Source organism: Ammospiza nelsoni, chromosome 5, assembly GCF_027579445.1.
Source record: "Ammospiza nelsoni isolate bAmmNel1 chromosome 5, bAmmNel1.pri, whole genome shotgun sequence".
Classification (NCBI taxonomy): Eukaryota; Metazoa; Chordata; class Aves; order Passeriformes; family Passerellidae; genus Ammospiza; species Ammospiza nelsoni.
The window spans coordinates 30,131,284-30,147,348 of record NC_080637.1 but is presented as its reverse complement, the minus strand read 5'-3'; the positions used below and the strand labels follow the sequence as shown (position 1 = coordinate 30,147,348).

At 42.2% G+C, this 16,065-nt stretch overlaps 1 protein-coding gene across 1 annotated transcript in view; it reads right to left on the bottom strand.

Moving 5' to 3' along the window:
- The window catches only part of ANO6 (anoctamin 6), a 71,364-nt gene extending 56,267 nt beyond the window's left edge, over nt 1-15,097 (bottom strand). The window contains exon 1 of the mRNA XM_059471706.1: nt 14,931-15,097. Within this exon, the coding sequence (XP_059327689.1) occupies nt 14,931-15,015 (85 nt within the window). The 5' untranslated portion in view covers nt 15,016-15,097. The remainder of the gene's footprint in view (nt 1-14,930) is intronic.
- Nucleotides 15,098-16,065: the final 968 nt, after the last annotated feature.

The following is a 16,065-nucleotide window of genomic DNA, read 5'->3' as shown; positions in this document are numbered from 1 at the left end:
ACAGAATCAGACAGAAGTAGTACATTTTTTTAGATCATAAATGCTTTTGAGCCTGCAGCTGCTTCTTGCACGTCTTGGCTCTGGGGTGAGAGAGGAGCAGCAGGTTTCTAATCACCTATCCATGAATGGCACATTAGAAATATTCCCAGATATATTACACAGTACTACAAGCTCTGAGATGCCAAAGATACCTGAGAAAATATAAGAACAGTGCTGACCATGGGACAGGAGAGCTTTTTGATTGCTTGACGTGCAACAATGTTAATAAAGAATAAGGTATCTAGCTGAAGTGCTTACGAGCAACCCAAATAGAAGGATTAATACCTGGCTGGAGTTGTACTTCAGACTTCAGTATGGTCACCCACCACCATTGTGAACAAGCCTCTCAGAGTAGGAGCAGCAGGACAGCTTTAGACCCAGCAGAGTAAGCACACGATAGTCTGGCGTAAAGTGCCATTTCTAAATTTCTCTAGCAATTGCTGCTCCTTCACAGAAAATTAGCCATCCTAGATTGAGTAAATTCTCTCTATCAGTAAAGAATACTCATTAATTTAAAAATACAAATCTCCTTTTACTTAGCACAGAGAATAAAAATGTGTATTTTGACAGTGTATCTGAGGAGGGAGCTAACAGAGCTCAGGACTATACTGTAATGATCCTGATGAAAAATTACTAGCATCAAATCTTAGATACTGTTCAACTATAACAAAACCAAGCAGCAAGAATAATAAGGAGGAAAAAGCCAAACCCTTCCTTTACTCCTATCTCACCTACACCATAGTGTAATTCCATGAAATTTTTTAAAAAGCCCACAGAAGAGGAAATGCATGCAAGCAGGGAGAGACATTTTACTTTGGTATCTAGAAAAGAATTGTAAAGAATTGTAAAGAATCCTGCTAAACTGTTTTACGATGTGATGAACATACCAGATGGCAGTAACACAGGAACAGCCACAGGGCTTGCTCATTTTGTACAACATTACAGATCTCCATCAGAGAGACCAGTGCTGAGAGACCCAGCGATGGCCCTCGCCACAAACTCATTTCCACTGAGATTCTAATCCATTTCTTCAAAACTGTGGAAGGGAGAAAATGTAAAAAATCAGTTTTGCAATGAAATAAAACCAAAATCCAACCAGCAGCCTCTAGAGAGTTGTTTTTCATTTAAGCTGAGTTTAGAATGCTTATGCATCTCGTTACTACAGTAGGGAAAATGCAAGTGTGATGGGCTGTTAGGAGGTTAGTCATTATCCCTTATACGGGGATAATATATATGCTGAGATTTGTTCTGTTTTTGAAAAGGCTTTACTGCAGATTCCATTTTTTGTGTCAAAGGTAAGAAAAATGACCTTTTAAAATGTGTGGATCCAGCTCCTAGACTGCAAGACTAGGAAGGTTCTAGTCATCCAGTGATCCCTGCAAGGTCATCCAGTCTGGTCCCTGAACACAAACCAGGGGATTTTACCTCCAGATTTTAATTTAGTTTAGTATCACCAAACTGGAGAAAAACAGAAACATGAAATCATGGAATGACTCCTCTATCCCTGCTTGCTCCAGGCTGGCACTTCAGCTGTGCAGTTTGGACCTGAAGAATATCCTATGCCACTTGTAAGTGACATTTCTCTTCTGCATGAGCCAGATCTGGTCATATGGACTCAAACCTGGCATTCTGAATGCCAAGAGAATGACTGGCCCTAAAGCTGGCACAAGAAAACAGCAAAGAAGATTGTGATGGATATGGAAAAGAACAGAAAGACTCATCATGAAAGCAAACAGGATTTCTCTAATGTTTATTTTTGCATGCAAGGTGCTCCTAAGGAACATTCTGATGAGACAAATGGTTAATGGGTTTGGTTGGTGAACTACACACAGTGAGAGATGCAGAAGCTCTTCTGATGGACACATTTGATCTTAGAGCACAGGATAAACATCTATCCCCAATGCATTTAATTAAACTCTCCTACATTCTGAAGAAACAAATGAAAATAAAGCAACCAAACCACAAATGATAAATGGAGTATTATTATTATTTATGCTTTCATAATGAAAAATGTTGGAAAATAAACAACTGAAAAAACCCCACACTGAAAAACACCTACTGAACAGCTACCCCCAGGCTCTGAGGACTAAGACTGCAACATTTACACACTTAGATAACTACATAGACTCTGCTGGATCCACTCATCTCAAAAGAATAATTTTCATGTTTGACTTGTAATCCTTCCCTACATGGACTGGAACATAGAAAGGAGCAGCAGCCTGCTACCTCAGAAGTTTAGGCTGTTGTGTGAGAACTACAGGAGCAGGCTGCAGGTAATCCTGTAAAAATCAGTATTCCTACCACAGCCTGAGACAAGTACATGGAATGGTGGCAGTGTAACAGCTATCAAAAGGTTGAGTCCAAATTTGAGCCCAAACTCCATAAAATATCATTGGTTTTATGTTTTCTTTCCCTGAGTAATTCCAGTAGAGTTAGTGACATCTTATCTAAAGCAGCTGCTAAAACACAGTACTGCTGATACTTTAAGAAGTAGAAAGGATGAAACCAAGAAGCAGCACAAGCTGTTTACTGTTTCTGTGTGAACACTCTCCCTCCCCTACGTCTCATGCATGCCCAGAACCATGGTACACATGCACATACTCTGGAGGCTGACTCGCTGTAGGACTGTCACAGCTTTGGAGAGGACTGTTGAGTTTGGCCTCCAGTCAAAAGTCTGATAAGCTGCTTTTATACCTCCTCCAGGGCTGAGGGTCCCCAAGGGCCTTCTTGAATTAGAAGGTCTTTTCTTCATTGCTTAAAACAATGTGGTTCATTTTTGTTTGCTTGTTTTTATCCCAGATCAACTAAAAAATCTGTCCTGAAGCAGGAAATACAAAGAAGACAAGCTACTTCTGCTTTTGTCATGAGACAAATTTGCCAAGATCAACCTCAACCATACTGTCAAAAACACTACCCCTTTACAGAGGGAACTAGCATACCCTGCCTTCCTTGTGTTTTCCAGGAGGGCAGCCCTCCCACAGCAGTTGCCCCAAGCTCCAAACATAGCAGCCAAGCTATGGATTTTTAGCAGACAAGCTGAGCCCTTGGTGTTCCTCACCAATGCCAAATCTCCAGCCAGCAGCTATGGAGACTTTTCACTGGGAGCTGACATAATTGATACAATTGTAATTGCAGATGGCTGTTTGGTCAGCCTTCAATGCCTGTGGATCAATGAACTATCTAATTAGAAATCTTGAGTTAGATTTATAAAATTATACCCACTGCTGTTAAATTTGCATGTCTCAAAGGAGATATATTTGAATTTCTGTAACGAGATGCTCAGCATGTTTGCTTTAAAGTATTTCCCACACTCTAATGTTAGACAGTGTGTTTATAGAAAGGTCCCAAAAAGATACTTTCAATTACTTTAAAAACAGTGAAAATAAGTCAAAATCTAGGTGTACTTTTTAGCTTGTGTGTCGGTGCAAAGACTCTGCCTGCAAGCATTCTTGGTGTTGGACCCAGAGTTTAGAAACAAACTGTACTTTTGTTTCCTAATGAGTAAATTGTAGTTTTAACAATTAAAGGACTCCCCAGATTTTACTGTGGTGACCAGTGACAGGACCCAAGGGAATGGCCTGAAGTTATTGTCAGGGGAGGTTTAGGCTGGATATTAGAAAAAGGTTCTTCACCCAGAGGGCGGCTGGGCACTGGAACAGGCTCTGCAGGGAAGTGGGCAAGCACCAAGGTTGGCAGGGTCCATTTCAACCATGCTCTCAGGCACATGGTGGGATTCTTGGGGCTGTCCTGCCTGGAGCTAATAATAATCCTTGTGGATCCCTTCCAAATCAGCTTATTCTGTGATTCTGTGAAAGATGAACTTTGCTTTTCTCGTAAACTCCAATAAACTTACAAAAACATCTGGAGCTCTCCTTGGCTGGACTGCATTGCCCTTGAAGTTTTCTCTCTCCTTACTTGGTTATCAGCAAGGAAAAAGTTAAAAAATATATTCCAGCATTGATTCTTCTATTCTTCAGGTCATTAAAAAAAAATTTATTACATATTTAAGCCTTACCAAATATTGTAGGAGCAAATGCTGGGTTGTGTCTTAAGTACTACCATCATTTTATAGATTAAATTGTGCTTTAGTGCAAAATTCCTTCTTGTATTTTATAGACAGCAGAATGAATAAATGAATTTAATTATTTTTCCTAGAATAAATCAGCATATATGGAGATGATGAAATATTTAATAGAGATATTACCTCGATTAGGGAATAATTCTGCTTTTGCAACATTGTTTACAAAAATGATGCTATTCCCACTCTAGTCAAAGGGACTGCTCACAAGGGTAAAGTGTGCCTTGCTTGACCTCATCCTTATTCATTAATGCCTGTAAAAACTCCATTAGACCACTTACAGAAAAAAACACAGAAAAAGAATACCAATAATCTTACTAATATTGCACACAAACTAATAAAACTCTCTGGCACTGCTAGAGCCCTCTGGATTATCATCTCAGCCTTCTTATTATCTCTAACTGCGGTGCCAAACCTGCAGCAGTGGAAATTTTTTGCAAATAACTAAGAGTATAAAGATAGTAATTTTTTTCCTGCTAATTTATCCTCATTTTAATCAGATAAATTACTGATGAACACATTTCAATTTTTGCTATATATTAAAAAATACATTAAAATGGCACAGATGAATTATTTCAATTCACTGCACCCACAGCTATATTATCTTAGTCCCTTCTGCAGTTTATTTGCCTGATGAACTCAATTGGAAGAATCTTTATGCCACTGCTTAATAAGTTCCTGACCAGACAAATAGGTGAATATAATTACGGAATCATAGAATCACAGAATGGCTTGGGTTGGCAGGAACCTTAAAAGCCATCTAGTTCCCAACCTCCCTGCCACGGACAGGGACACATTCCACTGGACAGGGTGCTCAGAGTTCCATCCAGCCTGGCCCTGCTCACTCCCAGGCATGTGGCACTCACAGCTCCTCTGGGGAGCCCCAGTGCCTCAGCACCCACAGCAAACAATTGCTCCTTAACAGCTGCACTGGCCAGCCCTCCCCAGTGAACACTGCCAGCAGTTCTTCCTCTTTCACTTTCAATTGCTTTCTGTCTTTCTCACTCTGTACCCAGAACTCACATGTTTCGTCTTCACTTCTATTTCCTCATTCTTTTCATGACTTCAACACTTTTTATTTTATGAGAGCCTTCAGGTAAGACCCTGCTTTGTGCTACTTGAGTCTCTCCACTGATCTAAGCTCAAGTCTGGTGCTTTTCTCAGGCTTTCTTGAATCACAGTAACAGACCACAGCTTCTCCATAGGCTGTTTGGTCATGGCTCTTAACTCCTCCACTGTGTTAGCACATCCTTGGATTACTAATATCAGTTGCCAGCATCTTTAGCAGGATTGCTACACCACCAAAATTTAACAATCACTTCTCATTCTTTCCAACCTGATCTGCAGCCCAGATGACATTTTTGAGTTACTATTCCTCCCACAAAGGAAGGAAAGAATCCACGATATTTCACCCACTGAAAAGTCACTAATCTCATCCCCTTCTCCTGACACAAGTCCATTAGTATCGCCACACCATAGGAGGTGCAGGGTATCTCAACAAAAGCTCTTCCTGCTCCCACTCTTCCTAGACAGTGAAGATTCCTTAACTGACTGCAATTTCCCAAACTAGTAGAGGGACAGCTCAAGAGTCTCTGCTGCAGCCATGGAAAAAGAGCCAAAAGCTTTCGGGCTTAAGAGAAGGCTCTGGGGAAACCTTATTGTGTCATTTTAGGACAAACTGGGGGCATATAAGCAAGATGGGGACAGATTTTTTATCAGGGCCTTTAGAGACAGGACAATGGGTGATGGTTTTAGGCTAACAGAGGGTAAACTCAGTCTACCTATAAGGACCAAGTTTTTAACAATGAGGTTGGTGACACACTGGAACAGGTTGCCCAGAGGTGGTTGATGTCCCATCCCTGGAAACATTAAAGGCCAGACTGGATGGGGCCCTGAGCAACCAGATCTGGTTGAAGATGGGGCTCACAGCAGTGGGGCTGGACTAGATGAGTTTTAAAGGTCCTTCCAACCCAAACCATTCTGTGGTTCCGTGATCTATCTCCACCCATGCTGGAAGCCTGCAGGACAGGCACACACCAGGGGAACTCAAGTTTTCCAGGCATTTATCCTGCTGCACCAGCTGGTCTCAAGCAGCACTGAACACACAAGAGGTAGTAGCTGTTTCCTACAGTAGAGCACTGCTGCTCAGCTCATTCTGATGACTGTAATGTAAGCAGTCTCTTATGCAAATATTTAATGTCCGATAATAAATCATATCTAAAAAATGCTGGAGAACCTGACTAACCAGATTAATGGGGCCAGATGAATTCCATCTACAAAAAAAAAAAAAAAAAAACGAAAGGAAGGGAAACAGTAAAAGCAAAGAAAAATCTGCTGTTGGTGGCAGTTCTTACAAAACTTTAATTTTCAGTTGTGTCAAAATGATGTTGATGAATAGTGGTTTAGTTGGAAATTATTTTAATTGTATTTAATGTAAAAACTAAATTGAAGTGCCTTTACACTAATTGAAGTGCCTTTACATTCTGAAACTAAGCTGCTGTTTCTACCACATGAGTCACAAAAACAATGAAAAGAATGTTTATGGTCCAGCGGACTTGCAACTAAACTTCTTAAAGTTCAGTTTGCAATTTAATATATTTTAATAATTTTCCAGTTTGAATCTGGCACTCATTAAGGATGCCTCAGAAGCTCACTTCTCAAGTCCCTGCAGGGAACCCTGTCTATATATCTACTGCTGTTATCAAATACTTGAGAATGGGGCAGGTAAGAAGAGAGTAATTCCATCAAATTAAGCAAAAATGTATTTCAGATGGCTGTGTATTCCCTTGGGATACAATCAAGGGAATTGATTGTCTTCTGTCACAAAGCCTTCAGAGAGATGTGGGATGCCTGAGTAAATTGTGAGGGGTGGAAAAGACAATAGATCTATGCTTAGATGCTTGCATTCTTAGACTGACTACCAAAACCCATCCATTGTTTGGTGGCAGTGCACATGACTGCCAGTTTTCATTTGCCACAGACAGCAGCAATAAGAAGATAAAGTGTGCAGTGTCCTTCCCTGCAGCTTTGCATTCCTACCACACTGGCACTGAGACTCCCCAGTGAAATACAGGGCTAGAGTGCCAAGGAGACCTGGGCTGCTGCTGTGGGCTGGCTGGGGGTGGGAATACTTTCTGTAGCCAAACCAGTTTGTGCTGCTTCACTCGTTTGTGACATTACAGCCTCCAGTTTTCACTTCAGCTTCCAGATCCATCAGACTGGAACCAGAACACCAGACAGCAGCAATTCCTGAGCAGTCTCTCCTCACAGCCAATGCAGCAGATTAACTCACTCTCTTCAGAGGTAAGACTGTTCCACCTACACTCACACTAAGAATGAGTTTGAAACAGAAAACCCTAAAAACTGCAAGTGGTATTAGGCCCATTGAATATTTGGCCCCTAGTGAATATTTTTAGAAATTTCATATTAAAATATATATACCAAATATCAGTTTAATAATATGTATTTTGTACAGCAATATTTCAGACTGTTAGAAAGGACCATGCCAAAGACATGCACTGTAGCACTAGTGACAGTCCACTAAAAATAATCTGATTTTTTCTATTCATCAGGATACAGAGCTCAGCACTTGCATAATATTTCTCCCTTCACCTTTGTTTCCTCAATATGAGAACAGCACATAAACCAACCCATGGCACCTTCTCTAGAGCTGTCCTCCTTGACATTCACCCTCTGTTAAATAAATTATCATGTTAAACACGCAACTGTAGCAGTTCCATATGCTTAAGGCCTGAAGCACCTTTTCTAAAGGTTTTCTCATGTCAAGCAGACAATATTTAGTTTTATTATTTGTGCATTAAGTAAAAAGCACAGCAGTCAGTAACTCCTTTTCCTGGCTACACCAGTTAATCCCAAGCTTAGGCTAATGCTACTTTATTTGACTTTTTTAGGGGGTACAAGACTATTTAATTTATGCCATGTAAAACAAAAGCACCCTTGTGTTTGGTTGTATTTTGTTTTTTTGTAATCACAGCAGAAAACACCCATTTTAGTATCAGATTCCCCTTGAGGTTTGCCACATGTCTAGTGGCAAACTATATCTTAAGTGCACAGCACCAATCATTTCCAAGGAATTGGCAGGTATGAGGAAATAGCATGATGAGGTGATTTCTGTCGTAGACATCTTTTTGTGAAAATCTTTTCTTAAGATTTTTTTCCCTTCTGAGAAGCTGAGGCCTCAGAAATAAAATGTAAACAATGGTTATCTGCTGCTGTGGAATGCATCAGGTGGATTTTTGATTGGCCCATCTTAGATGTTTATAATTAATGGCCAATCAAGGCCGAGCAATCTCGGACAGAGATTGAGAGAGCTGCTTTTGTTATCATTCTTTGCTATTCTGTTCTTAGCTAGCCTTCTGAAATGAACCTTTTCCTTCTATTTCTTTTTAGAATAGTTATAATGTAATATATATATATCATAAAATAATAAATCAAGCCTTCTAAACATAGAGTCAACATTTTCGTCTCTTCCCTCATCCAAGAACCCCTGTGACCACCGTCACAGATTTCAATGATAACTTTATTGAATGGCATAAATTATAACAACTTTATGGACAACAGAAAGCTGGAAGGAATGGCTCACACCCCAGAGGTCTGTGGAGCCCTGCAGAAGGATCTCAAGAGGTTGGAGAGATGGGCAGAGAGGAAGTGTCTGAAATACAGCAAAGGCAAATGCAGGATACTGCACATGGGGAAAAATAACCCTCTGCACCAGGACAGCCTTGGGGCCCTCCTACAGGGAAGCAGCTCTGTGGAGAAGGACCCGTGGATCCCGGAGGACAACAAGCTGCCCATGAGCCAGCAGTGCCCTTGTGGCCAGAAGGCCAATGGAATCCTGGGCTGCATTAGGAAGAGCGCTGCCAGCAGGTCCAGGGAGGTGATCCTGCCCCTCCACTCAGCCCTGCTGAGGCACATCTGGAGCGCTGTGCCCAGTTCTGGGCTCCTCAGGGCAAGAGAGACATGGAGCTCCTGGAGTGGGTCCCACAGAGGGTGACAAAGATGATCAGGGGAAGGGAGCATCTCTCTTACGAGGAAAGGCTGAGGGAGCTGTGCCTGTTCAGCCTCAAGAAGAAACGACTGAGAGGGAACTTTGTCAACGTCCATCAGTATCTGCAGGGAGGGTGTCCAGAGGGTGTTTCCAGGCTCTTCTGGTGGTGCCAAGCGATAGGACAAGAGGCAACAGGGAAAAACTGATGCACAGGAAGTTCCACCTGAATACGAGGAATAATTTTACTGTGCAGGTGACCAAGCTCTGGAACAGTTTGTTCAGAGAGATTGTGGAGTCTCCCTCACTGGAGATACTCAAGAACAATCTGGACACAATCCTGTGCAATGTGTTCCAGGATGACCCTGCTTGAGCAGGGAGGTTGGATCAGTGACCCACTGTGGTCCTTTCCAATCTTACCCATTCTGTTTCTAAGTATTTCCGAGGCATATAGTAACAGATCTTATTAGTAATTCTTCTCTAATTACTCTTGAAAGGCACTTTTGTGTGGAAACACAACATCTGTTATGGCATGTGTACATCTTCCCTTCCAAGTCTCTGATCTCTTCAAATTCAAGTTCTCTATCTGCATTTTCATATTCTGCCTAAAGGACAAATCAACTCATATTAGGGCAGTTTTTTGTGAGCTTTTGATTGCATTACTTTTAGTAACTGTAACATTATAGAACTGCTGGAGTTCTGTACCACATAACAAAATTCTGGCTTTTCCCTACATATTGAATTTAATGAGTTTTCTTTTTTACAAATGGTAATGCTTCAAAGGTAGTTTTAAAAAATCTTAAGTTGTTGAGCATAACAGTGTAGAGTATTCCTCCTTTTAAAGGAAATTGTGGCTTGTGTAAATAGAGGAAAAAATTCAGGGAATGACATGTGATAAATATCCACCATAACATTTATAACTTAATAATTAGGAAAAGAAACAAAACAATAACCATTAAAGTTGTGCAATTTGCACAACCTAATACAGTGGCAAATTAGTCCTCCTACAGTTTGTAGACTTACCTGTAATATGTTCAGTACAGCTAAATTCACAATACAGGAAGAAAGAATATTTTCACAGTACAGGAAGTTTTTAATGGACAACTTTGAATTCAGGTATGGTAAAAACACTTTAAAAATAGATTTAAATTTGGTATATGTATGAAGGTTGTATAAATTTCCTAAATTCCCACCTGATTCTCTGATCTCCTCCAGAATTTATGAATTATAAATAGCTGCAAACTGGTAATTATATTGCAATTAAAGATTTATATTCTCAGTATTTGGTTTTTCAGAGTTTTGCAGAAAAATAAATAAATCAGCCTTAACAAGTGAGTGGTACCAGCAGTGTACTTTCAAATGGGACCACACTTGGTGACAAGGTCGGTGTCATTGTGTGGCTTGGATTGTATCCTCATCTGTGGCCTGGATTCTGCAAAGGTGAAGTGGCAGAGAGAGAAAAATGACAAACTATGAAGAGACAAAAAAAATGTGGGTAAACCATCAGTGTAACAGATATAAGAGAAAGGACATGAAGGCATGAAAAGTGGTTTAGATGTTGGCCAGTGTAACACTCCAGTGTTTCCTGGACCTGTGCAAGTCCCAGCTCACCAGGAGGAGTTTCTTGCTGCCCCAAGAGTAACTCCAATAGTAATTTAATAGAATAACTGAGACTATGGGTCTACATTCCTGCTTGTTTCTGCAGGAACATACATGCATGAGATGTCCACACAAGAGCAGGGTCCCAAACAGAGTGCAGGGAGCAGAAATTCTTGATTCTCAGCTCATCAGACAGTTTATGCCATCTTCAGGAGAATGGAGAATTGCAATGTGCCTCAATCATTTTTTAAGTTGATTGCAAGTATGAGAAGCAAAAGAGAAGAAAACCAGGTGTGAAAAGACACCACTGGGGCAGTTTTACTCCCTACTACTGTAGGCAGACTGAAAAGGTAGAAACTGTCCATTCAGAAACAAAACTACTTTTTTAAAAGAATCTACTTTTAAAGTCTTGCGTGTTAAGAAAATATAAGATCTGGCCCCTTTGAAATTTTCCAAAGGTGGGGATTATACTTAATAAATTGCAGGACAAAGCCATACTTCTGAGAAAACGAATTTAAGTGTTCAGGCTTTCCATTGCCTTTAGAAGAATTCTGTAGAGAACTGCCCATTTCAGAGAATCATGAAGGAAAAATGGAGTAATTTGGAGGACATTGTGGGTATGTTGTATTTTCATATTGGAGTACAGTATATGATATCAACAATATTTGTAGGGTCATACAAGGAACATCATGTTATTGGAACTATTGAAATGGAAAAAATAAAAGCTCTGGGCAGGCAGCATGACTAAATGCAGTATATGCCATGAGGAAACAAGAGAACATAACAGTGAGCAAAAGTAAGGAGGCGAAGAATAGCTATTCTACACCATTTGGATTACAACATCACCCCTCAGGGCAGGGCTCCAGTTGTACAGTGGGCTGAACAAAACTGCTTGTCTTAGGCTCCACAGCTATTATGTTGCTTGAATAAACCACTACTTTTGTACATTTTTATTGTAGTTGCTGAAAATGTGTCCAGAACAACAGCATGAAAGCCTTCTTAGAAAGAACAGCTGGAATTCCCCCTGAATCCTCATCAGCACACTGTGTGAGAAGAAAAAGGCTGACATACGAACGAACATCCTTTTCTTGGTCATCTAGAAAGCACAGTCTGGTCATTATTGCAGCAGTGTCAAAAGATGACAAGATGTAGACTCTAGGCTCAAGAAGCAAATAGGATATATATTTGAGTAAAACCAAGACCACAAAGCGTAAGCAAGTTGCTAACATATCCCTATGAAGACAAAAGCAAAAGCATTTCTTGTTGGATGGGTAATCAGGAGGAATGCCTCTGGATATTGTCTGCACAAGTTAATTTTTCTGGAAAGCATATTCAAATATCCTGTAAATCCTCAAACACAAGCAAACCAATTTGGATATGGTGTGAAGTTTGCACTAGGGAAAGAATAAATTATGGGGGAGGAAAAATGCCACTGATGTAAAAATCCTCTTGAAAACAGCCTGAGTCCAAATAAAAAAGTTGTCCATCTTGTTTAAGCATTGGAAAGAAAAAGTTGCAACTTGCCAAAAAGTCTAACCTTAGGATAAGACTTTCTTCCCTAAGCACAACTCTGATCCAAACAATTAGTGTCAAAGCTCTGTACCACAGGCAGAGCAGCTCTGGTACCTCCCTGTGGACTGGGACTCGAGTACAGCTCTCTCTCTGGATGCCTGCCCAACACTGCCTCTGACATGAGTGGCTTGCTGGTCATCAGCATGGACAACCAAAACCAACTGTATGCCAAAACGAGACAGATCGCTCCCTTTATGTGCCATGGCTGCAAACTTTGACATTCCATAATAATGCTTTTCTGATGAGATATAAACACTCTGGATTAACCTTGAATAGAACTGGAAAGAGTGCAGAAATCCTGCTTACTTACTGAACCAGGGATGATGTCCTTGGGAAAACTGCAGATGCAAGTTGCAAAATAAAACTGGAGGTAAATGGATGATTAATATATTTGTCATACTAATAAAACAATTCTCCTGTAATTATACCTAATATAAAAACCTTAAGACAGTTACACATGCATTTTGCAAGGAAGAGTAGCAAATGTGACAAAGCCAGGTGCTGTGTAACAGGCTCTGCATAACACAACAACTCATGAAATCATCACTGCACAATTTTTAGGCAATTTTGCCACATAGTATGAGTTGTTCCCGACTGTTGTATACAGTATATGAAACTCATGATTTGCTGGCTCTGAGAGCTGAACTATCCCCAAGTTGGATAAAGAGTTATGAGTAGGAAAAAAATCAGTTGTTCTCTGGGGTGAAGAATGGAAAAGACAGCTGTTGATTAATACACTGCAGTGCTGATCCACCCTTTAAATTCAGGGAGTGGAGTCAAACAATACCTTTGCTGCACTTCATATGGAAAACTGGATTTGTCTTTGGACTATTACTGTAAGTCAAGGGATACTCCCATCTGAAACAAAGGCTAATAATGTTGGAGGAAAGACATTCCCTGATTTCCACAGACACTGGGTGAGGCTCAAATTTTATGTACTTCTGGAGTGAGCTAACTGAACAAATGTGGCAGGCTGTATCTACCATTATTAAGGATTAATATTTGGAGGCAATGAAAAAGAGAGAGTTAATGTCACTAAAATTTTTTACAAATGCAGAAACTCAGACCAAATATTTAAAAAATCATCAAAATATGTGCTTTTCAGCAAAAAGATTCACAGCCTTTTGGAAAATAATGAGCAGAAACCCTTTTTATTTGTTAAAATTTATATGTACAGGCCCAGCTTCTACTTGCTTGTCTAACTGACTTTTACCTGCATTCTTTATTTGTTAGATTTATTTTAACAAGTGAACTAGAAATAAAAGGCTTTAGAATATCTTGGCTACTGCAGCTGAAAAACAGCTTCTGAACTGAAGTAAATCTGTGTCTCTTCAGTGAAATGAACAGACCCCTTCAGTCTGAACCAGCTGAGAAACAACCCCTTTTGGGCTGTTTTCTGGAAATACTTTAATAGAATTCATTCCCACAGTAAATACAATGTCATTGTCCTGGGCTACTGGCATTGGAACAAGACTTACATACACTTTGAATTTAAAACTCTCTGTCCATTTTAATGTCTGCTTTTCTGGCAGACACAATATGCCTTTTTTTCCCCCCAGCAAAATCACTATCTTTCTTTGCTTTGCCAATTTCCTCCTTACATTTTACTTTGTTTTGTTGGATGTTTTGTTCTGCAGGGAGGGAGTGGTGTCGCTGAAAGAGGGTAGGTTTAGATTAGATATTAGGGAAAAGTTCTTTACTGTGAGGATGGTGAGGCACTGGAAGAGGCTGCCCAGAGAAGCTGTGGATGCCTCTTCCCTGACTGTGTTTGAGGCCAGCTAGGATGGAGCTATGAGCAACCCGGTCTGCTGGAAGGTGTCCCTGCCTATGGCAGCTGTGCTAGAGCTGGACGACCTTCAAGCTCTCTCCATCCCAAGCCGTTCAGTGATTACCCTTCTCCTTAGCTTGGTGTGAAGCTAAGGCACCCCAGTCGGGCAGCGCGGGGAGCAAAGGGATGCTGCGAGCGCCGGAGGCCGGAGCGATGGCACCTTCGTGTTTTCCTAAGGACCGAGGCACCGGGATGGCACCTTTGTGTCTTCCCAAGGACCGAGGCACCGGGATGGCACCTTTGTGTTTTCCCAAGGACCGAGGCACCGGGATGGCACGTTCGTGTTTTCCCAAGGACCGAGGCACCGGGATGGCACCTTTGTGTCTTCCCAAGGACCGAGGCACCGGGACACGGGCTGTGAGATCACTGCCGCCCCAAAGGTCTCCGGCACCGCGCTCCCTGCAAAGCGCTGCTTCTGCCCCCTCTCTCGCGTTTCCCTCAGCTCACAGGGAAAGGAACAGACAAAGTTTTCGGTGCTTCTCGCCCACTGAGCCGTGCCGATGCTATAGAAGCGGGACCATCGCCACTGCGCTCCGTAAGGCAGCCACACCTGGCGCACACCCGCCAGCAGGGACAAAGACATCCCGAATTTTCCGCGGAAAAACGCTCAGTAGTTTCAGCGGAAGGAGGCGAGCGGCAGCGCGGCTCGCTGTCTGCCGGCGGCTCCCGGCCCCGGCCGGGCCCAGCCCGCACGGCCAGGTGCGCTCCCGCCCGCGGCCCCGGCAGGGACTGCCCGAGCCCCGCCGAGCCACACCGCCCGCGATGAGCCCGCTGTCCGGGGAACCCTCCCCGCGCCAGCCCCCACTCACCGATCTCCCCATCATCGTTATCATCATCTTCCTCCTCCTCCTCCCCCTCCAGATCCAGCAGCACATCCTGGTTCTCCACGCTCATCCTGCCGAAGTTGCGGTGCCCCGTGCCCGCTCCCCGCCGCCGGAGCGAGCCCGCCCCGAGCCCGGGCAGCGCCGGGGGCGGAGCGCGGGGGGCGGCCACCGGCACCTTCCCGGCAGGAACGGCCGCCCCCGCCCCGCCCCGGCCCTGCCCCGCTCCAACCGGAGCCCTCTGAAAGCCTGGGGCTTTCAAAATGTGCCAAAATACGCACCCAGGCACCACTGCTAAATACTGCTGGAAACGTGAAGCCTACGGATGGAAAAAGCTCCAAAGCAACAAGTAGAGTTATTTGGAAAAGGTAATGGAAATTGAAGGGAGAATGCTCAAGGACTGAATAACAAGCCCATCTCTAGACCTCTAGTAATGTGTTCAACTCGTTGTTGATTATTTCAGAGGGAAGAGGTTGTTGTCATCTCCATCTTAGCCTCCAGACACAACCTAGGGGAATTTTGCAACACAGAGAATGATGAATCGTCACTAAGCAGGAGTACTGTGGGGCAGAAGTACTTATAAAAGGGGATTTAAGTGCTCCTCAATATACTCATCTACTCACATGTGTTGGTTCCATGAGCAAGTAAAGCGATACTAAAACTGCAAGACATCTGGAGGAGTGCCCAGACAGGAACTGGACTGAGGTGGTATAGTGGGAAGAAATGGAAATAAGACTGTAAAAATGGATTGAAGAAATGGAGGAGCAATATTTGGGGAAAGGAGAAGATAAGAAGCACAAGATACCATTTGAGGCATTTTTTCCTGCAGAAAGCAGTAAAAGCCCTATAAGCAACCTATTTTCACTCTCCAGTCTGTTGTTGATACCAAAATGACTCACAGGACTCAGGATGTTTAAAGTACAAACAAAAAACTGGATGAAAAGCCATTTGTCAGATAAGCTTGTTGCTTGTTAATATGGTTATCTGTTGTCAGGCAGCTGTGGTTAGAGTCACAGCAGGGCCTGGTATTACAGCAAGTCTAAGTGCAAGCACTTTCAGCAAAATAATAGTTCAGAAATTTAATTGCAGAGTTTTGAATCAGCTGTGCTTGGCAAAGACCTTC